This window comes from Lasioglossum baleicum, chromosome 2 (genome assembly GCF_051020765.1).
Source record: "Lasioglossum baleicum chromosome 2, iyLasBale1, whole genome shotgun sequence".
Classification (NCBI taxonomy): domain Eukaryota; kingdom Metazoa; phylum Arthropoda; class Insecta; order Hymenoptera; family Halictidae; genus Lasioglossum; species Lasioglossum baleicum.
Window position 1 is genome coordinate 13,511,356 of NC_134930.1, and position 24,133 is coordinate 13,535,488.

The 24,133-nt window shown below is 35.2% G+C and overlaps 3 protein-coding genes across 7 annotated transcripts in view; 2 read left to right on the forward strand and 1 right to left on the reverse strand.

Annotated features, from left to right (window-relative positions):
* The first annotated feature begins 131 nt into the window (after positions 1 to 131).
* Positions 132 to 7,900, forward strand: LOC143217100 (zinc finger MYND domain-containing protein 11). Of its 4 annotated transcripts, none has more exons than XM_076440914.1 (9): positions 132 to 1,286; positions 4,764 to 5,174; positions 5,303 to 5,630; positions 5,834 to 6,147; positions 6,356 to 6,388; positions 6,503 to 6,653; positions 6,738 to 7,006; positions 7,203 to 7,385; positions 7,600 to 7,900. In XM_076440914.1, the coding sequence occupies exons 2-9, from the start codon at positions 4,779 to 4,781 to the stop codon at positions 7,720 to 7,722; spliced, it is 1,797 nt and encodes a 598-aa protein (XP_076297029.1). In that variant the 5' UTR covers positions 132 to 1,286; positions 4,764 to 4,778; the 3' UTR covers positions 7,723 to 7,900. The 4 variants fall into 4 exon arrangements, with proteins under 4 accessions (XP_076297029.1, XP_076297003.1, XP_076297021.1 ...); XM_076440897.1 differs by adding an exon at positions 2,147 to 2,326 and having other exon boundaries at positions 1,147 to 1,286; positions 6,503 to 7,006; XM_076440888.1 differs by having other exon boundaries at positions 6,503 to 7,006.
* A 466-nt stretch (positions 7,901 to 8,366) lies between these two features.
* Positions 8,367 to 10,410, reverse strand: LOC143217215 (protein LZIC). Of its 2 annotated transcripts, XM_076441204.1 has the most exons (5): positions 9,960 to 10,410; positions 9,590 to 9,869; positions 9,318 to 9,455; positions 9,100 to 9,235; positions 8,367 to 9,007 (listed from the first exon to the last, which is right to left on the reverse strand). In XM_076441204.1, the coding sequence occupies exons 3-5, from the start codon at positions 9,416 to 9,418 to the stop codon at positions 8,663 to 8,665; spliced, it is 582 nt and encodes a 193-aa protein (XP_076297319.1). In that variant the 5' UTR covers positions 9,419 to 9,455; positions 9,590 to 9,869; positions 9,960 to 10,410; the 3' UTR covers positions 8,367 to 8,662. The 2 variants fall into 2 exon arrangements, with proteins under 2 accessions (XP_076297319.1, XP_076297308.1); XM_076441193.1 differs by having other exon boundaries at positions 9,590 to 10,410.
* Positions 10,411 to 10,877: 467 nt separating this feature from the next.
* The window catches only part of Eif4g (eukaryotic translation initiation factor 4 gamma), a 47,414-nt gene continuing 34,158 nt past the window's right edge, over positions 10,878 to 24,133 (forward strand). Inside the window, exon 1 of the mRNA XM_076440708.1 lies at positions 10,878 to 11,711. Coding sequence (XP_076296823.1) covers positions 11,513 to 11,711 — 199 coding nt within the window. The 5' untranslated portion in view covers positions 10,878 to 11,512. The remainder of the gene's footprint in view (positions 11,712 to 24,133) is intronic.

Below are 24,133 nucleotides of genomic sequence, written 5' to 3' on the forward strand. Positions count from 1 at the left end.
CGTTCAACGAGTCGAGACAGTATAGCTGCGTAAACAAATGCGCGTGATGACTATATTACTTATTAGGTGCGACAGAGTCGAATTCGAACTCCTGAAATGATTAAAATAAGAAACGTAGAAACATATTTTATGTTTCTATGTATTGATTCGTTTCGTTAAACGAACTTTGCCAATATTCCTTTATTATGTATGTTATTTCCTCGCTTACACTTCAATAACCTTCTCTTAATTCTATTCTTTAAATTGTTGTTCCTACTGGCTCGTAGCGCTACCCTACAGCGAATATATTAATTGTAACTGGTAAGGTGCATAGCGAGCCGTTATAGAAAGTGAGTGTCGTGTTTTGTTTAACTATGATATGTTCATAAATCAGACGTTTTCGAGAAAAAATATGATTACACGGAGGATAGACGACACAAACAACACTTACCACAATAAATGTTCGTGCTAAATATGTATTATTTTTTGTTTTTTGCATTGGTACATATTTACAGTCGAGGACAGTAAATATCGCATAACTTTTTTAAAACTAAGCTGGTCCAAAGGACTTGAATTTTTTAAAGATGTTAGACCAACTATATACATAGTTTGCTAGAGAATGAATAAACAATAATTTGTTTAGATTGCAATTGGTAGGAATCATACAAAATTTTAAAAATGATGTTTTGTCAACTTTTTTATTTGAGCCTGTAACGATAATTTAAAAAATGTGTTTTGTAGATTTTGTTAACTTATATGCATACTGAAAATTTCATCGCTAATAAGTATACTATATAACTATCCCTTTTAGTTTTTGAACGTGGATCTGTGAATTCCCGTCGATATATCGTTAACGATAACAAAAAATAATTAGTATGTACCTACACATCCACTGTTTTGCACCGTTTCATTGTTTTCTGACACAAACAAGGCTAGAGGGAGAAACATATCGAAATCGAAACTAAATAAAAACGTGGTAATATGTATTTAGATATATTTTAGAAGGGCCGATGTGGTATACGCAGGTATACAATTACATTTTAAATTACAAGATGCGCGCGCATTATTTAGGTTAGGTTAATCTTATGACGTGCGCGATATGTGCATGTAGTTGCGCGTCGCTATTGTTAATTATTGTCTTATTATTACTGTCGGGCGTCGGCAAAAGTTTATCTTTCGTTCTGAACAAGTTTTGCTGCATAACAAAGAAATATGGATTGACGAATAATCGTGATTTTGTATAAGATACCATTAATCACAATCGAAAAGTAACATTACATGAACAGCAATTTTGTGTATCAGCTTTGGTAAGTAAATTTCAATGTCTATTCTCTTGCTATCGTATTAGAGATTGTAAAATAATAATTAATCACAATTTTGTTAAAAAAAAATAATATTTATTTTCCATTGTTGTAGTACTGTTAGAATAAATATAATATACGTAAATGTAACTTCCAATTGCATAATAACAACGCATCAAGTATTGGTAGTTTCATAATTCACAATTAATAATAACAAATTGTGGGTGTAACATTTCTAAGAAAAATTAAAAATGTATGTCACGATAAAAAATGTTCATTGTGTAAATTATTTTTAGCGAGTAGCAGATATGTAGCGTGGACATGATTTATATGATGGGATGAATACTATTTGTCTTTGTAATACTTGCATTAATATCTTGTAATTTTATCATTTTAAGATTGAATGAATTTCGTATGATACTAAACGTAACAGCGAATAAGTACGTAATATTAAACAACCATTCTGGTGCAGACACTTGTGCAAATATTTTAGATAATACTTCAAAAAGTATTGGTGTCCATAATATTGTTCCACAAAATAAAGACATTTTGATGGTGTCAAGAAGTTTTATAGTATTTTTCATTTGTACAATCATATTTAATTGAATTCTTCTCTTATCAAATTCATAGGCCTCTTCTTGTTCATTCTGTCTTTCTGTGGAATTTTCATGAAATATTTCTATTTGTTCTAAAGCAGCAACATTTTCCTGCGCTTTCCTTCTACTTTCTTCAGAGTCTATAGAATCTTGTTTTGATGTAGAAGCACCTTTAGAATCTATAGTTTCGTTGGAACTTGTGCTATTAATATTGTTTATTATTACACTATCGTTGGATGTATTTGACAATATTTCATTTTTTGCTTTCAGTTTATCCAATACAAGTTGACAGTTTAATTTTCCACGTTGATGTAAGATTGTACAGAACAAAATTGGCAAAAAATATATTACAAATAGAAGCAAAAGTAAATACAGTTTTAAAAATTGTACTGGTATCGAATATTTCTCCATTACATATATGGAAGTTTCGTTCGGTACATTATTACTTTTGTAAGTAATGAATTGAATAACTGAAGAAAGATTAGATTTGTTTGTTATAGAATTATGATTAAAATCTTGTTCTAAGACTCTTTGTTTTGGCTGTTTCTTGTTATTTTGCTGATTATATTTGTTTTTCATTGTATAATGTACAGCATTATGAATACGTTTAAGTATTTCAGCATATATTTCATCATTGGTGATTACCGATACGTTATTTGTTGTATTTGGTTCTACAATTTCGTCAACAGTTTTCACATTATTCGTTTGAAGTATATTAAATATTGATGACTGAGTAGTGCTTATAATAATTTCATTATCTGAATTATCCTCTTGAACTGAAGATATATTTTTAGAAGAATTTGTCATTAAATAATTGAATAATTGTTCCTCTTTATCATATTCACTAGTATTATTGTCTGATTGTATATCACTTGGTAAATTTTCATTGTCCGGATTTGTTAAATTAAAAGCACTTTCATATTGTATTGTCATTGTTTCATCCATAGATCTTTCTGTGCTATATACATTATCATCGCTATGTTTCCAAATTTCTGTATGTGTATCATGTTCTAAGTCTTCCATTGTGTCAAATAGTTCGGTGGTATTATAAGGTTCTATGTGGCTAATATAGTGCGAGGTATTATATGTGTTATCTAATGCAGAATGTACAATGCTGTGTACTTTAGATATTATTTCATTCACCTGTGCATTTGATGTGTTTAATAATTCAATATCGTTAGTATAGTTCTTCTGCAGAGATATTGCATAGAAACTAGAATAATCTTGCGCAGTATTCACAACTTTTGCACTATTATGATAACCACCAAACAAAAAATAATTTCCAGAACACCTTGCATTTTCTGTATCCTTAACGAAACTTACATTAGCGTATACAATTGGATATAGAAGTCCTGTTACAGCAATTGGTGCAATCCACTGATTGATTACGAATATTATAACAATCATTTTGTTATACTGAATGGCTTCTAGTAATTTTCTCTGGTAACGTTGTATTAATGTAGGCTTTAAATCAAATTCCTTGCATTCAATTGTCTCGCATTTTTCTATACTCTGCAAGTCTGATTCATTTACCTTATTATCTTTTTCAATAGATTTTTGTAATTGACATGATTTGTAACATTGACTTTTAAGACTAGATACATTTAGATTGGATTGTGCAGAGAACGTTAGCAGAGACATGAAAGAATTTGTGAATGGTATAAGGAACATTCCATTGTGTAATATTATATGCCTAATATTACACTCACGAGTTGTATTAGAATTATTTTGTAATAGTTTATGAAATTCTATAAAATTATCTTCCTGATCTTTCCCATACCAAGTGTTATTGTTTGAAATTATCTGATCCAAAATTTGTATATCTGTCTCCATATAATTGATAAGCAATATGCCTGCTGTAAGTATGGAAAATAACACATCAGACATAGATAAAATATACATCGACGTACACGTCCACTGTTTAAATTGTCTTTTTAACAGTAACACAATTGTAATAAAACTGAACAACAACAATGCGTATGCTCCTATACTGAGAATAATAGAATTCATAATGCAAAAACTTCAGTAGTTAATTTAGCAACTTCTTTGCTCTATGAAGTTTAAAACAGTACTGTTGAATAGGGACTGATACATGGGTATTATACTTTGATAAACTGTGTTATGCATGAGGGTGTCTATATAACTGTTGCACATTTTAGATACAAGAGTATGAGACTATGAGGGCAGGTAGATTATTTATCTATGCAATTACAAATGCTGGTATTATCTATATATGTAAATCATAAATATCATTATCTTAAAAGTTCAATTTTTAAGGCTTTTCTTCCGACTATAACTTTTTATAATCTATTCTATCAATGTCCATAAAAGTAACATTAAGGGGGTAGACTCCTTCTTCCAGAATTGCAAGGGTGCGGGATTCGCCTTCTCATTTCTCGATAGTACAATCATACATAGGACAAATTTCCTATTTTTTTCGTTTACGAGGCGTAATTTGCATTATTCGGCAGTGTAATTTGCATTATTCGGAAGCATACAACTGCGCATGAGCTATTTTCATAGCTACATGCTGCCTAATAATGCAAATTATGCCCTGTAAACGAAAAAATAGGACTTTTGAGGGAGATAGCGCCCTAGATCGATCTTTTATCTAGCGTTTTTGACTACTGAAAAACCTCGTGTTTGCATTATGGAGAAATGAGAAGGCGAATCCTGCAGCCTTGCAAACCTGGAAACGAGTCTACCGCCTTAATGATCTTAAAAGTTCAATTGTTAAGGCTTTTCTCCCGACCAACTGTAACTTTTTATATTCTATTCTATCGATGTCTATAAAAGTAACATTAATGTGACTTTAATAAATAAGAAATATTTCCTAAATTAAAGTAAACGATATGTAAACTTGGTGTCTATTTTTCATATTTTTTAGTGCCTACTCATTACAATGTCTGTACGTCGGAAAACTGATCCGTTTATGACGCAACGGATATGGGATGCCATAAAAATAACTGTACACCAAAGGAGTTTGCCCAGTAATGATCGTATGGTACGACATCTTGCTCGGGTGTATGGAATTACAGAACAAGAAGCACAGGAAGAATTAAATAAAGCAGTTGATGATGGGCTTGTTTTTCTGAAGAAAGTACCAACAAAGAGTGGTATAGAGCAAGAAAGTTATAGACTACCAACAGATATTGTAAGCACTGACAATCATGATTGGTACTGTTGCAAGTGTTACAAAGCTGGAGCAGTAGAATGTTGTCAGCAGTGTTACAGAGTTTATCATTCTGAATGCCACACACCAAGTACAGCTAAATTAAAAATATGTAATTTTTGTGAAGTAAGTATATAATTTTGCAATTAACGTATTCCAACTTATTACAACACTCATTATTAACTTGCTCATTTGAACGAACTAATTATTACTCCATAGTTTGTATATACATAAAATAGGAATAAATTTTTCAGAGTATAAACAGTGACACGTACCCAGATAAACTCGATCTCAACCATATTCTGAGTTTTACTTGCGGTCATCTGAAAGCAAAACTGCCACCAGAAATTACAAATCGTGCAATCGTTTTTAACAATGAACCAATTACACCAGCTAATAAATACTCGGGTCCAACTTGGATTAGCGAAGGTGAAGACGCATGGCGACCAAGTTTTCTCATAAAACATCATATGGACTTGGCAATAATGGATTCAAAAATTAAAAAAAATGAATATAATAATCTCGCAGAATTTCAAGCTGATGCACATAATATATTGCACAATATTATCGTGTACCATGGAGGTATGAATTGATGATAAGATAAAATTTCTTGTATAAAACTAATACAGGCTGAACTTCCGGAAACATCAAAAATCGTTCTTGCAATCATCATTTCAGTCGAAAAAGAACCTATTTCCAAAATTTCATCCAATTCGGAGCATGGACGTTTTCGAAAGTACAGCCGTAATATGTAGTAAAGTAATAGATTCAATTTTTATGTTCAGCTCATAGCGTGATTGGAGAAATGGGTAATACAATGTACCAAGACTGCTGCTATGATCTTCAAGAAATACGTCGTTGTTCCGACTGTTATAGAATATCAAACGAGAAGTCCGAAAAAATGTGGTTTTGTATACCCTGCAACCCACCACATCAACTAGTTTACGCAAAACAAAAGGGATATCCATACTGGCCGGCTAAAGTTATGCAATCCAATGGCAACATTTATGATGTCCGGTTTTTTGGTGGTCATCACATGCGTGCCAACATCGAAAAGATGTTCATACGTCCAATCACAACGAGTCTGCAAAGTTTACAGGTAAAGATAAACCACAAATATTGTCCGGAGTACCACGCGAAATTGTCACACGCGAACACTGTGAAATTCTCGGTTTAGGTTACACGCCATTTACCGTGTATCGTATCACTGACACAATAGAAGAGAACCGTTGAGAGAAAGCAAATTTAGAAATTGTTGTTGCACTTGCATAGGTATATTATTATGTTAACAACGAATTCTTGCATAGCCTTCGGAAAAAGGAAAGTGGAAAGAAATGAAGGTATGCACATACAGCAGCCTAAAGTGTAAAATTAATTTCTCACCACTACGTTTCATTGTGCAGTCGCAAGGGAAATCAACATTTCGTAAAACGTGCACAATTTACCTTTCATAGATAAAGAGATCCACTGCATGGAACAGAGCGTTCGAAGAGCTGAAGCATCATCAGAACTTGCTGCAAAAGTTGGGCAAGAGCATTGAAGACTTGGATATCGACGACGATATTGATGGCCCGAAACCAACAAAGATCCGCAATATGTCATCAGGTTCAAAATTTACGGCGAACAATTCTAATCCTGCCAAACAACTTTTTAAAGATTTAAGAGTCAAAGTTGAACGTCTTAGCTCAGATGGCCACGGTGAACTGCTACCGAGTCAAGAGACAAAAGAAACTGAAGAAAAATCTTCAGTAATTAAAGATGAGGGCGAAGAAAGACAAGTTCCCTGTTTACCAGTAGCAGAAGATGAACCTGCAAGAGGAATATCCAGTACCTGTCCCCAGGGGTTGAAGAAAGAAGGTTCACAAGAAGACATGGTTACGTCTAGTTCCCAGGAACCAAGATCAAAATGTGTTCTTGTACAAACAGAACAGATACAAACCGAAACACTACCAGCAAAGGTACAAGATATACAAATTAAATCATAGTGAAGAACAATATAATTCTGAAATAAATATTTAATGTTGTTGAACATTATAAATTAAATTGTAATTGTAGTAACAGAGAAGAAGAAAAGAATGTTCTTCGCTATAATTATTTATTTGTAATATCATATGTATTTGTTAATACAATATATTAATGATGCATTTTGTACAGATAAAAAGAGAACGCAGAACGTCTGAACAACCTACCACGACAACATTAGAGAAATTACGTCGAGAATTAGAACTAGAAAAGTGTAAAGAGTTAGAGAAATTACAAGCTGAACATGCCAAAGAAGTGCGGCAGCTTACAGACAGACATCAACAAATCATATCCGAGATAAAAAAGAAACAATGGGTAATGATCCTTCACTGTTTTCTTTATAGGTGTATACAGGGTCTCGTAACATGACGACTTCAAGTAACTTGTAAGTTATTTGTTGTAAGCAACAGTTTTACGAACAAATGTTGCATGGTTTCCAGGATGACTTGAAGTCGTTACGTTACGAAAAACTCGCCCTATATATAGCAAACTTATTATGCATAAATTATAACAAAATTGATGATTTTAGTGTTACAATTGTGAAGCTGAAGCTATATACCATTGTTGTTGGAATACTGCGTATTGCAGTACCGATTGTCAACAAGTTCATTGGCAACGTGAACATAAAAGAGTTTGTCGACGTAAACGTTAACTAAGCGTTAATATGGAACACATATATTAATCAAGAAATAAGCCCGCGGAAGAAGTTAAAAAAACATCTGCTATGATTGTAAAAAGAAAAAGATACATTGTAGAAGCACATTAATATATTCTTGACACCAATTTGACAAGCTTTCGTAAACGTTCTCCTTAAGTGGAAGTACTTGTAATATGTATACAAGCAAATGTTTAAAGGCTGTTCTTGTTTTTCTGCTTCTAAATCTTTAATGTTATTGCGGAACGAGTATGATATTTTATAGTTTAAAAAAACTTAAGATAAAATGCAATAATTTAATAAAACATATATATAGGAACATATAATACAAATATTACACAAAAGATTTAAATTGTTTTTCTTAATACAAAGGTTTGTACAAAAAAAAAGTTTATTCTTGTCAAATTAAAGAAATAATGTTGCCTGTACAAAATATTTTTTCAAGGCGTGTTCGCACGACATATGTATGTATACATATTGACAAAAGTAATATGATGTGAAATATAGAAAATACACATTTATTTACTTGTGTTATTGTTTCGTAGATGTCCATTTAGCTTGTAAGTATGACAATGAAATAAGTCAAATACATATTTTATTATTATATTATAATAAAACCTTGTACAATATATTTATTCGTTATAGATTACGTAATTCCTATTGATAAAACCAAACTTGTATAAACACATTTTTTTAAAAATAATTTTCAATCTTGGTCACACAGTCCTATAAAGAAAACCTCATAAAAAAATAACAAAATTCTTAAAAACTAACTGTTAAAATAGTGTGAAATGAAAAGATTTCACAAAATTTTGTACAGAAAAAATAATTGTCACTTTCCCATTTTAATCCATAGCGCGTTCCTATATTTTTTATATACAATTGAATTATACTTGTAGTTAGATGGTTAAAATTATTATTCAGCAATTATATGAACCTAGGTATTTTGCGTTACTTTGACTTCATCACCGACTACAGCCATAGCCATTCTACCTTTTTCTGTGCTTTCATTAACTTGTACATAATCTGTAGTATCTATGTTAATTGATTTCATTTTTTCTAACAATTGTAATTCACGGGGTTCCAATTTCTCTCCAAGCTGCCTGAGTGCATTTAACACTTCACTACGCTGACGGTCACCAGCTTCTTTATTCAATTTTCCAAGTTTAATGTCACAATCTATTTGTGATAAACGTCCTTTAAGTTGTGTTGTTTCTCGCCTTCCAAACATTCTTATAACTGCAGGAGTTTTGAATTCTTTACTTATTGCTGCCTTTGTGGCCTATTTCATGAAAATATGTTTCAATAAGTATTCAAATTTGATATCTGATACTGTTTCTTATATATTGATTTATAGATATACTTATAACATACCAATTGTATAGCACTTAATTCATCGATTAACGTTGTATCACCAGATATCATTCTTTTTAAACTTTCATTAAACTCTTCTAAATCTTCTTTTGTAAGTTCCATAGCATTTTCATATGCTTCTTCATCTAATTCATTCCTATTAAAACAACAAGCTTTATAAAACATATGTATCTTGTATATAATAAATATAATAAATCCTAATATATATATATATATACCGGATTTCTTCGATATCCTCTAATTGTTGCACTAGCCTGTCCAATTGTGCTTCTAAATTCTTTCTTAACTTTTCGGTTTCTAGCTTACCGTGAGAACCCATTTTTAAAGCATAAAATAGAAAGGGCACAACTCTACAACTACGAATGAAAAGAAATTTTAATGATTTTATAAAATTAGTACAAAAATTTAATGGCATACAACGGTACAAAATTTGTGAAATTATTTTATATACTTTCTATGTCCATGTCTTAACTTTACTATAACTATTTACCTATATAACTTTCTCTTTCAAAAATTTGTCGACTGAATATCCGTAATTAAACATTTAATAATAGTCGTATGTCGCCAAATTTTCACTTCTGCTTTCCGCAGCTTTCCGAGAAGTTCATATGAAAAACGGCATCACTATTTGATAAGATGACAGATTTTTTGACTAGTAAACATTATTTACGTGAAACAGTTGTACTCCATGAATGTGGCTTCAGAATTTCACTACATATGTCAAGAGCACATATGCGTGTATATTTACACCAATTTATACAAGGTGTGTTCTTCGTTTCATTCATAAAAATGAAATTCAAAAGCATATTACTATAATATGTACGTGCGCAATTGGTTGAAATGATGAAAAAATGTAAAACCTTCAATAAATATATGATGACAGTAACTTTTTATGTAAAATGTATTCCATGTTCCATATTTCAACTACAATTTTCTATAACATTATATTTACTTCGAATATTGCCGGGCTCTGCAACGTTTTTAATTCTTCATATACAATTTCCACATTCTTTTTAATTATGCAATTAGTCTAAACAGCGGTTTATAGAAATTGATAGAGATATTGTTTAGAAAAAGCGGCAATGCCGAAGGTAAGTTATTGTGCCTAAATTGTCCAAATTGCTGTGTATCATATAATTTTCCATATCATGGACCACAAACTGCCACAAACCACGTGAGCTCATCACAGAATGTTATGTGTGAGAGCAGAATGACCAAGAATGACTGATATAAGTTTCTGTTTTCTCCTAAACTCTTGGACCTTATTTTTTTGCAAAATTATTTCACAGGCATTCTACATTTGATTATTAGTTTGCAATAAATTTAAATTTTACAATAACAAATGTATACTAATCAAATATTCGAGTGTAAGTTGGGAGAATAGTTATAATTACTAAAATTAATTAAAATATTAGTCATAAAAATATAATAATAAAGTGAAAAAAATAGTAATAACATGAACAACCAATGAAACACTTACATGATCTATTCTATGTTCATTACATAGTTCGTGCCAAGTAAATGATTGGTCGGTGGTACAATTTTGTTTCTCTACGTTACCACAAAGCCGTTTGTGTCGTTCAAAAAAAAAAAATAGTACCTTTCGGAAGAATTAATTAAATATAACGGTGATGATTGATAATTAATTAATTTGATAAATACCGTTTATCATTCATTTTATAATCCGTGTTGAATGGCATAGCGGCGGTTTGCAAGAAATTAATACTTTTGTATCACCGTTACGAAACGTTAGATACAATACGAGGAAATGGGAAGAAAGGCGTGCTGTGGTTGTGCTCAATGTATGGTGCGCGTCGCTTCTTTTTTCTTACAAGAAAACAAGTCAGTTACTGTTTGTCAGACAATTTACGCGACATTTTAGGCGGGTAGAACGGCGTAGGTACGGCTGCTGACAATAATTTATTTAGTATTGTGGAAATGTACGTGACCGTGCGCAGTTGAATACTGCAACCGCGCGCGAATCTTTAGTAAAAGAAAGTGATAAGAACGTAAACACTTTCAGTCGAATGAATCAACGTACAAAGACGGCGTGAGAAGCAGTTGTACGATTTTTACAACGAATACGAAGGGGAAACAGTGTTATTTTAAGAAAAACGAACCTGCGGAAGAACAGGATATGAAGTGTTGTGCATGAATTGGCCGTGACTAAAGTGCGCGCGCGTGTAAACGTGCCATCAGTTTCGTACGGGTAACCGAACGCTAACCATCATTTTGTGTACGTCCGATTTCTCACGACAGAATTAGCCTTGCACAAATTGTTTTGCGAGTAAAGAAATTACGCTTAACTACGTGCGTGAGAAAATAGCGTACCTATGAGGACCTCAGAGAGCCACATACGGCAACAAGCTTTGAAGGTAGTGGAGAGTTTACAGAAGGGAGGCCTACGCCTGTGATGAGCATGCCGACGAAAGGGAAGCATCACCACCTGTCCCATCATCATCAACATCATTCACAACAGCAACAGCCCCACCACAATCCATCACAACATCAAACACAACTTCTTGTGAACGTCAATCAACCAAGTGTTCATTCGCCGCAACCTTACAGCACCGTGGTCACGGGCAACACACCACGATTTGTGCCGAATGCTGGTAAGCATACATTAACCATTTCAGTTTTTACTTAGTTTTCGACATTTTTCGCATCAAGCGTAAGTACCCGATGTTCTTTCTCTATGCATTTATTGAATCAAATGAAATTAATTGCACGCTTTGGCCAGATGCGAGGTTATGTTTTGAGGTTAGGACAACCATGCGGTCCATGTGGCTGCCTATTAGGAAGATTCTGTAAAAATGTCTATAACTACGCATTTACCTTTCACAACGTACTGCCTTTCACTTATTGACCATATACTTTAATTTCGATATTTTTTATATGATCGAAATCTTTCTTAAATGTACTGATTTAGCGGGGGGATTATTATTTATGAACGTGTCATTACGCAAATTTATTTTAAAGTTCTTGCAAAAATGCCAAATCGTTTGTTATAAATACTATTTTTATATATTCCGTTAGTGCTGCGTCGTCTTCTTTTTGCATTCCTTGGACAAGTTGTTTTTTTTCGTTTCCCGATTTTTGCAACGTTAAAATAACTGTCAAGGTGATTATTTATAATTTCTTTTTCTTATACATTTCCCCCAAACTTAAATCGTTTCATATTAATACATGTCAATATATATACAATCGACCGCTAAACGTATACATGAAAACGAACTTAATGGAATTATGGAAGCCATGGAAGAGACATTGTAATTATGCCAGTTCCACTACTGTCCAATATATTCGATCTATGTAGTTTTAATATTTTTTTCTATCTTCTCCATGAACAACTGATCACTAGATTCCTTAATGCTTCCTCTTAAGACGATTCATGATATGATCAACTGTTATTGTTGAATTTATATTGCATTAGTCAAAGCGTTAATAAAATAGTCATCTGTACAATGCGAGAAGGACATAACAGGTGATTATGTCAGGAGTAAGTCACTTTTCCTTTGCACGTATTTTACTCAGACGTTAGTAAATTAAAGTGTAAGTCGATCTTGGGACGACCTCATTCAAGACACTTGACATTGTTATTAAATCACGTCAATGTAATCGGCCGACTTTTCGTGTGCTAGTTATGCTTTCCCCGAGATCCGTGCTTTTTAAGCAGATTCTCTTCTCGCTTTCTCTCTCTCTCTCTCCCCCTGCCTTCTTTTTTATTGAACAATTTCTGTAAAATATAAGCTTGAAACAAAGATATCGTAATTTTCATCGCGCGAAATTGACGATAAAATACGTGCGGTGGAAGAACATATAAATATAGGCAAACAATCGTGGGTCAGGTTTGGTGGGAAGGGGAGGGGGGTAGCAATCTGTTGAATCTTATGAAACAGTTTCTTCGTACTAAATTAAGGAGCGTTCGGTGGACGAATTTAACACCTTGGGGAAGACGTTAACAGCTCAACCTAGGTTTCGAGATAAGGAAAGTCGTAAATTAAACTTAAAGAATCGGCATCGATTGATGTTGCGGCACTTGTTTTGATGTCTTCGGTGCCTGAGTTCGGAATCATGCTGCAACAACTTTGATGCAGTCACGTTTAACATTTTTGTTACAAATTTCAATCTACTGACCAATCGATATTGTTCCATATGGGACCTCCGTGCTCAAAGTGTTAAGCATGACCAGAAATAATAGCATACATAATTATCTATAGTTAATCATATTAAATATAGAAATTGCGTACGCGTATATGGTTTTTAACACAATTCGACAACTAATTATATATGGGTCGTGTGAAAGGATGGATATGAAGAAGTGTTCGAGACGAAAACAGGGAAAGAAACCGAGAAAGGAAAAGAGAAGGAGGATAGGATGAAACGAGGCGACATAGCTAACTTGCCGAACGTTTACGAAAACAACCGAGCAGCGTGTTCGGCTGTATGTCGCGCGTAGTCCGTGTACATGTGGCAATCAAACCACACGGTACACACGTTTCTCGTTCTCTTTTTTTCTTTAGTATTTCGCATACAGTGAAATTAATCGAGTATTGTTTTATTACAAGGATGGAAAAATTAACGATAGCATCATCGTATCGCGATTAGTATCATCCAAGAATTTGTCATCGTCATTTACACGGGGTGGTACATATTTTCAAGGCTGTCTCGTAATTCTGGGCTTCGAAATATCACGGCCAGAGAAAGATAGAGAGATAGAAGGAGAGGGGAAAGAGAGAGAGAGAGAGAGATACAGAGAAGAAACGATCTTTCTCTTTGCTTTTCACTTTCAAAAACATCGCCACAAGTTTCTACCTATTTCGATTAAAAGAAAAAAGAAACAATTCATACATACTACGCGTTAATATCCACGTAAAGAGAAAAGAAACTGTGTTACCTGTGTATCAAATAATGAGATTATCTTTATCGAGGAGCATATGGTTCTCCGAACGCGTGTTAAGTGTGTGCACTTAAAGAAATAGAATGTGTCTCGTGTAACAAGTTGCGCGATATGTGTGTATACCGTCCGCAAAAATAGAGTGCGGAAAAATGGTGGCTGACACTTGACATCCGTAACGGTCTTTCAAAAGAATCGTGATTTGCCGCACGAGTTGATTAACGATAGAGTAGTAACAGTAGTAGCAGTAGTATCGCCCGGGCCGCGTGGTTATTAACTCGCACGAAAACATCGTCTTGCCAGTATCATATCGTCTTTGCTTCTGTGAAGAGGTTATATAATTTCGACGAGCGGTCTTTTCGTTTACGAGGACCGTCGAGTGTTCGTTCCATTCGTTCAAACAACCGTCGCCGTGTCTCCAAGTATTCGCGCCACACGCGCCTTTGAAATTCTCTCCGAGCCGACACGTTACCGAGAGAGACCGTGCGTGTTGCCTCGTATGTTGAGAACGAGAGTGGACAGAATCACGAGCGGACAATCACGCCGCTAAACATGCGTTCGATCGTCACGGTTTCGCACCATCGCTAACGTAACACTCATTGGGAAGCTTGGACCAGGCGTAGAACGACACACAAGGCGAAAATATGTCCACAGTGGTCGGTAAGTTGAATGTCACGTTATGTTCGCGGCAGTTGTTCCCTTCGAACGATCGAATGTTTTCAGATCGCTCGTACGTTTCGCGTGCCGTGACACCCGATGTTTTCGCGCACCGACTAACACGCCTTTTATTCAGCTTCCTGTGCAATCTCAATGACATTTACTATCGTCGATTTTCTTTTCTCTAGATCGTATTTAAAACCTATCGGACGCTGAGAACACGGGTTCGCGATTTTCGCGGCAAATTCAAATCCGAGATCACACTGCGCGCGGTGTTACTTGCGGCGGATTTCGGGAGATGTCGCGTAAGTCTGCAATTATTTGTCAGGTGATTATTAGCTTCTCGCGTGTGTCGTATCACGTGTGTCATCGCACGTTCGTCACTGTGCGATACTTTTCGAACGGGTAATAGCAACAATGAGGGTGAACACGTGTAAACACGTGTACAGTTTTGCTAATATTTAGCAAGGATGAAGTGGCAACAGTGTAGGGGAAACGTATCAGCCTTCCTGGCGTACTCACTTTTTGTATTATTATTTTGTCATTTTTAAAGAGAATAATATCAATAACATCACACTTCTCGACAAAAAAGTACCTCTCGATAAAATATTCGTGAAAGGAGCTTCTCTGTAAATATGTAAATGTACGCGTACTTCGGCAATTTACTGTTCACAAGTCCACTTTTTACTTTAATTGTTTTTTTTTACGAGCCTACAAATATTCATCGACTTCCGCAGTTTAGTTGCAAGTAATAAAGTAATACATTGACCTATTCGCGGTGAGTTACAATGTCCGTCTAGATTCTAGCAATCAGTACCGAATGACCCACTGTTGGTGGGTCATGTAGCTTAATCAGTATCCTTCACAATTATACTTGAAGATGACCATTGATGGTGAACATCGCTTAATCGATTTTCATCGTTCATTATCTCGAAATTATCCACCCATGGGTCACATTGAGCTGCGCGCGTTAAATATTTCATTTCAGTTCCAGAGCAACCTGTGAATTTAGGGATTTATTGATCTGACGAGTGTAATTTATAAATTCGCATCTTGCCATAATTTTGTCAGCAACAAATGAAATAGTTAGCCGCCAGGTTAAGAATCCAGCGAGTTTGTCAAGGTCTCCTGTCCCGTCTTGTTGAGTAATGTCTGTTAATCGTAAAGGCCATCGTAGACAGAATTGCATAATGCACAGGACAACCGATAAAGCCTCACTGTCTCTGCGCTTACAATTAGAGATGCATCATTAATTGGTTCCGATACGTCTGTGTACAATATCCAAAACTGCATCTCCATTTTCGTGGTTGTCTATTGGCGTAGTCTCGTTGAAAGGCGGCAACTGTGAATCGCGCGTTCGCGATTGTGAAATCTGATTCCGCGGAAAGTTTGCACTTATACAGGCCATTTCATAAAACGTCGGCTTAACATGATTGAGTTTAATTCGTAAATCTAACGTTCGTTTAAATACGTGCTCCTATTTGAACTATAACAACATATTTACGAAAGAATTTAAGAAAAAAAATGTTCAAAACATGTTGTCATATAGAAGATAAAAAATCATAGTCACTCACCAAGTTGGCCACTCGTAAACAGTTTTAATGTTTGGCACATAAAATTAATCCGTTGTCCACGTATGTAGTCCAACTCATCCCCCCGCGGCCATTGTCTATAAACTTTAATTGCATTACATTAGCCACCACACATTGTACAAAAATTTACTAGCTGTGATTGTTTCGGTATCACTTATCTTGACGCACAAATGGCATTAATAATAAGTTCGAAAATTGGTCAAGACGTTGTCATTTTCGAAAAAATGTTTAGCTGGCGTTTCTTGGCACATACATATCTTTCTTTTTGGTATCTTGTCAGGTATTGTATAGACGTACACAAACGAAACATATGGACGTCGAAAAACGAGTATCTTTCAGGCAACGATCGAGAAAACATTTCAAAGAAACATTGATTTATATTTATTTACTAATATTGTCAGCGAATATTGTTGGAATGTGTGATGACTGGTATGATACAGTCAAAATGCGTAAACAGTGGCGGTCGTTGTTTCCATTTTTTTTGTTTTTCTTGTATTCGGTATTAAAAAGAGAAGGTCATCCGAGGAAATATTTTTATTTGAAGGAGAGGTGTATGAAAGTGTGTATCACTACAAATCCTTTGAAGAAATTACGTTTTATACATCTCCACGGTACGATATTTTCCAGACATTTGTTCTATATGCAAATCCATTATTTTTCTGCCATATGTCATTATAACGTCGTCTATTTTTCGCCTCATCTTTTTTCTATTTGATCGAACCACGCAAGCCGCGCTGTTTTGGCTAAATACAATAACAAAGTGCGTTAATGATCACAAAGTACTCTGAGGAAATTGTTTTTGAAGCCGTGATAGATAACATATTGAATTTTAATCCTGCTAAGCAGCAGACGAAGTTGTTATCGGGTTATGAATTTTCCAACGTAGATTCTCCGATTCCTCAATTCAATCTGGAAACCCAGCTTCGGATAGGATATACGGATTTCAGGTCACTGGATCATCTTCTGCAACCGCTGCGTTAATGTAGGATAATAGAATTACACAAATAAGATAGAAATTTCAACTAGGCCCATCACTATAATGTCCTTTATAAATATTTCATTACGTAGAATATAGAAGATAAATTTCATAGTTAGGTTAGGTAACCATTTTGTTTATTTCAAGCTCTAACATGATACAGTTTATCTGAAATTCCAAGAACGTTATCATTGTTTCAAGGTGTATGAAATACTTATTAGGAGCTTGCAGTCGCGTGCAGTTGCAGATTATCTCGTCGACTTGAGAACATACAGGATGTTCAATATTAACACTAAACCTACCGATCATCAAAAGTGACTGTGTATGGTATTATAAAAATAACAAGATTAAATTTATTTTATATTTTGTGCGATTTTTACTATAAATATACTGGAGCCAAAGAATGTATTCAATCAATTCCCATGAAAAACACCTTTGCAATCTCAATAATTTTCAAATAAAGAATCTAAAATGGGTCATTCGACCCCTCGTGGTAGGTTTAGTGTTAATATTAGTACTGTGTATATATTCGTATTGTGAGAAAGTGATCTTTCCATTAACAATATCACAATGACAGTGTTGCTGACATTACTCATTTTCTCTGACACGTGTTTTCATAACATTTTTGTATAATTTCTATCTTAAACTTTGTCCTAAGATAACGACGCAATTGAAACACCCTGTACTTTCATAGTGTTCTTCGATACGCTACCCAGTTATTTGGTTGCGACGAAACACCACCGCAGATTTCCTTTCTCTTTCTGTTTCGCGAGTAACAGTCCAGATAAATGGTTGCCCAACGTGGGCGCAATGGCTGTCAAGACTTAATCTCGATGGTTTCAAACCAGTATTCTGCACACATATTTTCTTATAAATTCATTGTTTTATGGATTCACGGATAACGGTGTGAATTCTGTTGCGCAAACTTTGACGTTGTGTCCGAGGTTTCTTTAACGTTCGAATAAACATTTATATATTATGAACGAGTGAAAAATCACTGATATTCAATTCTTACATATTTACTGAAAATTCGAAATATTTGTTTGGAAATTCATTCATTGCAAATTCGGTTTATGATTTTATAGCGATGTGCGTTGGTAAGATCTATTCGAAGATAGCTTTTCATTAATATTTTTTTGTATACGCGGAATTTTTTCCGAGACCTTGTGAAATTTACTGAAAGGCGAACTGGGAAGAGTGCACAAAATGACGGATCGAAAGCGATCGTAACAAATTTGAACGACGGCAACGTTGACGATGACGATGTTAAACACATAACAAGTTCGGTCACGTGATTAGGAGACGATGGGTGAAAGGTGGCAGACGTCTGTGCATCGATTCGAATCGAAGCTGAAGTAAACGGAGAGAACCGGCGGAAAATGTGCATTCCTGACAAGGCCGCTTGTACAAGAAAGAGGCCATCAGACATCCGGGGAGAAACTAACCGTACTTCGCTCGGCTCTTGCCCATCTTGCCATTCCTTGAACGACCGTACTTTTACGGTCACGTTGTGCTCGACTTATGAAACTATTGTCTCCTTGTCCCTTCAACATAATTGCTCCTTCCCGCTTGAATTTACTGAATACAACACCCTCGTAAAGGAATTGCTCTACACTTTCGGGTAGTATTCTTTTGCTCCGGCATTATACGCCTCGATATATACCGGGTGTTGCATGGTAAAATTGTCAATCTGTATGCATTTATATTAAATATGAACGTAACAAATCTTGAGAAATTAAGTTTACCACTAATTCAATTTTCTGACATTGGAACGATATTTCCCATTGCTAATCGAGCCAAATGGGAACATTAGTGACTTTGTTAGTTTCTAAGCAGCAAGTATGTGTTTCTGTATGAAAGTTTACGTAACATATGGTCAATAAATACGTAAATAATCTTTCTTCTCATTCGGTGAAGACATCCATTTATATCTTGTACACACTCTATATTTTCTTTATGTAGAGGCCGACTATATAAACAAAGATAAGGGAATTACGAAAATTTTTCTCGTTTTATGATTACATAGATTTAACGACCATCGAAATCATTATGGTGAGGAACAGAGATACTATCATTTGTACTCAATTCGAAATTTAACGAGCTCGTGGATTTGTGTAAAACAGAAAGTGTGAATTAAGCGTTTCACACGCGACCCTATAATCCGTTGTCACGAGAAAATGGCACGTAAGGTAGAAAGGGTTTAGAAATTTATAAAAATATTTTTTATCGTTATTGTTATTAAAATTAAATTTAAATAACTCGTCAAACTATTGAAAAAGCAAAGTAATTTTTTAAAGTAAATAATATAACGTAAAATGTGATCAAAGTCATATTTCGTAGTACAATTGCGTAATAACAAATTTACGGTGCATTAACATTTTGACATTTAACACGCGCATATCGCATTGGCCGGCAAACCAGCTCCGTGGACAGTTCCTGGTAGAAAGTGTACTTTTACGCATGGTTGAAGAATTTTTCCCTCGCCGGGGTACGTTATATATTAATGACCAGGAGACGTCGATTTTATAATCCTGTTACTGTTCAATTAATTTTATCGTGACACGAAAATGCTATAATACATCGAGTATTTCAATAATTTTTGAAAATGCACTTCAAAGGAAATTTTTGTTATCATCGTCGTTGTATTTGTCAATTTTTTAAATGACGCGTATAAATATGAAAAGTGAAAACGGAGATTATTTTTAATTCAACTATATTTGACTATACAGTTGGACCTCGATTAACCGATGGATAATCGAAACCCGAGGGACATAATTAAAATGTACATTATATTCCAAAATAAACTTTTTATTTTTAAAAATTTATTTCCCTTCATAATGTAATTATATTTAAACGCATATTCGTTTACAATCGGGACCCGGTTAATCGAGGTCCTACTGTATTTTGATTCATTATTTTTTTGCTGTTTTCACTTTTTAACAACATTTTCATGGAAGTATAGTTCGCAAAAATTGGGGAATGTGTTTACATCGCATTAATGTCGACGATACGTGTACCGTTGTACGGCACACAGTTGGACCTTTCGTCCAAATCGGAGACAAAATCAAAGAACTTTCGATAGAAATGAGGTAGAGCGATGAAATTTGTTTTTTAAAAATTAAAGCTGAAACTTGACAGAATATGTGAAAAATAGGGAGATTATTGTACGAACGTTTTATAACCTTGAGAAAATTCGTTAAACTTTCACAATTTCAAGAAAATTGCAGTTTTTTCAATACCACGTGCGGAAATTTTTTTTTTAACATGTTACATCTCATTTCCTGTAGATTTTTTCACGCTGATTTCAAATCTGGTCTCAAAATTTGTCTACGGCCTCAGGATATTGCAAAATCGATTTCTTGAAATTCTACACGTTTAACGAATTTTCTCAAGGTTAAATAACATTCGTACCATAATCTCCATATTTTTCCCATATTCTGCAAAGTTTCAGCTTTAATTTAAAACAAATTTCATCGCTCTACCTCATTTCTATCGAAAGTTCTTTGATTTTGTCTCCGATTTGGACGAAAGGTCCCACTGTGCGGCACCGTTCTAAAATTCTCGAAATTCTTCGGACGAGCTTAGCACACAGCCAGTGGTCTATCTCACTCTCCCTCGATTTATCTCGTTTTCTATCGTTATCAAACGGTAGACGCGTGGCGAGGCGCGAACCAAAAAGAAGGGTAGTTATCTAGTCAGAAGAGATCCACTGGGGCACAACTTTCGCATTCAACCGGTTCGAAACGTTTCTAATCTTGTAAACAGCTTACTTCATTAAGCATTGGTTTATTCGTGGCAATAATAAATTCGTAATTCTCCGTCGCAGATCGTTTACACTTCTCAAAGAATGTTTACTTCGACGTTGTTTTATTTATTAAGAAAGCATTAAAAGAGCTAGAAAATATGATTTTTGATACAGAGCTATCTTTAAACCATTTCAAAGATTGTTAATATTGACTAATTCGTGGCGAACTTTTAGTAAAAATGATTGAAGTGTACTCTCAAATCAGAATGAGAAGGAGAAGAGATACATAAATGAAGTACGGGTTTCAACTGTCCAATTACTTCGTTGAAGAACTCGGGTTTATCGTCACCTGGAAACGTGCTCGTTTTTTATTCATAAGCTAGGTTGCTACGACCGCGACAGAGAGTGTCAATACAGTTTTATCACTTCAACAAGGCATGGACAGACTCTTCGATACATACTAACATTACGCGGCACATTCTTGAATCCGAGATGCAGATACAGTAATAAGTATACGTTTCGTATGTTTCAACGTGAAACTTGCTGTTAACCATGTTTTTCTGAAGGAATTATAAACTGTTTGAAGATGTTTTTCTCACGATGAAGTATATATCATGAATATTCTGTTCTCCGTGGAAATCCCCAAGACGAGAACGTCATGAGAGACATTCATTTGATTGCGGTAGTAAGAAATAAATCGTAAAACATACCATTATTACGCAATATTTTGATATAAACATTTTTGTTTGTATCGATGAGATGTTTGCCTTGCGTTTCATTATAAATAATCCTGCTCTTCAACCCAGTTTATTGACCGAGTGTTATTCACCAATTTATCGAAACCATTTGACATGTTATTGTAAAATCTTTTTCGCATTATACTTATCATTATTGCGTGTAAAATTTACGATTTAAAATTACGTACAACGGTAATTGCCGGACATTCGTGTTACCGACGGAGTTGGTGGAATCCTATGCAATCTTCTGCGTGTAGATGGCAGTGTACTGTTTCGCGACATGTTCCGCAATAATTTACCGAAAGCATGCAATAACTTTTGAAATGCGAATAAATCATTTTCTATTTAGAGAAGACACAGAATATTAAACATAGATATGTGACGAATATACAGATTGTTACTGAAAACATGTGAAACACAATAGTATAATTGTAGGTGTCATAGCAAGTCTTCCTCATTAAAGCATTACTTCAATATGTTAATTATGGTAGAAAAAGTGTAACAAAAACTGTTTCCTACATTAAAGTAGGTTCAACTACCCTGGAGTACCATCTGAAAGTGATAACATAAGGCAGTGTGTAATTTAAAAGTAAGTAAATTCCTTGAATCGTGTTCAGTGGTATTCTATGATCAGGTACCCGCTCTTGACCACGGTGTCTTTCTCGGTAGTTGGACGGTCTCGAGGGACACAAGTTGGGCCGTTTCAGGGTTAGGATGCAATAACGTATAACGCAGCGACGTTAAGGGTTGTGTAAGAGGAAGGTGGTAGTAGGAGTGGGATTGTATCTAAGGAAGACAGCAACAGTGAGGGAAGGAAAGCGAGTTCGAAGGGTAGGTAGGGGTGGTAGGTCGTTGCCCGACTAGGAGAAGGGGGAAGGCCGGTAAATATCGACCCTCCCTTCATGGAGACTCTCTGTCTCCGTCCAGACATTCGTTACCCCACGCTGCTCCTTTCCCCTTGCATCGCAACCGGCCTTTTTCCTCTCGCAGGCTTGTAACCTCCTACCGAACGCCTACGTAGAGAGGAGAGTACTACTGCTCTTACACCACGAGATCTCCATGCTACCTTTCCAAGGTCAACGGCTTGATGGCTCAAAGACCCCTGGAAACCAACTTCTATGGTCGCGGTGTGTGCGTGCCATCTTCTGTCTACTTTCTTTTCGATATTTGCATATTTGCGACATTCTCCTAGTGACCATTCTGCCGCACACGCTTCTGAGAAATGTAGAATGTCGATTATGTGCGAGACACATTGTGTACCCAACAGCAGACGCGTACTTTTATCCATAGATAAAAGCATAAGCATGAAGTAGCATTTATATGGCAATGTAACGCAACACCACCAAAGTTGCAGGACGTTTTGAACCGTTCTCTTTTAAATTGATTTCTACAGAAAAAACGAAATTTATTAAATTCGAAACTAAACTTTTATACATATATTATTATATTCACAATTTGTACTAATCCTCTATCAATTTTTTTTACATTTATATAGTTTACAACAATGAATTCGATTTATATCCACAGTTTGTCGCACTGTGCAGCGTACAAAAATATCATCCAACTATTCAGTCTGCGACAAGTACAGTTGGAGTAAGAACATCAATATTCACCGGGGACAGTACTTTAACTTTAAAGATATGATTACAAAAAATAATGAAGCGTACAAAGGTCAAATTTATAGCAATCGGGTTTCTAGTGGAATACTTTTACGGTGAAACATCACGAGAGTTTCTGTTATCATGGGTAGATTTGAATGAGTCAGGATAGTTTTCAAGGTTGTCATCATTAATGAATCATTGTGTGCTTTGGAAAAGTTTACGACTGCGCTTTGTTTCCTTGAAGCCTTTTGGCGAGTATGAATCAGCGACTATGTTTCCACCAGAGGACTTTGAACTATGTACTGCGTCTTGTCTGGGCAGAAACGTTTAAACCCCAGACAACCGAAGGTTGCCCGAGGTTACAAGTCTAACTGCTCTTCTCCCCTTTCCTATCCGTCTACAGACGTTCGGTGCGTATTCAACACACGGCTCACCCCTCGAGTCCGAAATCTTCGGTTTTTCTTCTGCTTAACCAGCCAGACGTCCTCCCTCCCTCCCCCCACATTCTCCCCTAACTGCCTCCTCCTGTCTTCTGCAGCTTCGGCTCCACCCTTCCCACACACCTCACCCCCTTGTTAGAAAATATGTGTCGGGCACGTTGCTTATATACAGGGTGTTTCCCTTACCTCGAAAAATTTAAATATCCCGACAAGGACTGAACCTATAAAAAAAATGATTACGTGAAACTTGTTTGGAACTTGCACTTTGTCTAGCCTACAAGTGAATATGTTGTCGCAGACGCGTCGTTAACGCGGCGATTTGTGGAGCGACGGCACGATAATTGTGAACCAACGATGAGGCTAAAACGGTCTAGGATATAAGGAAATGA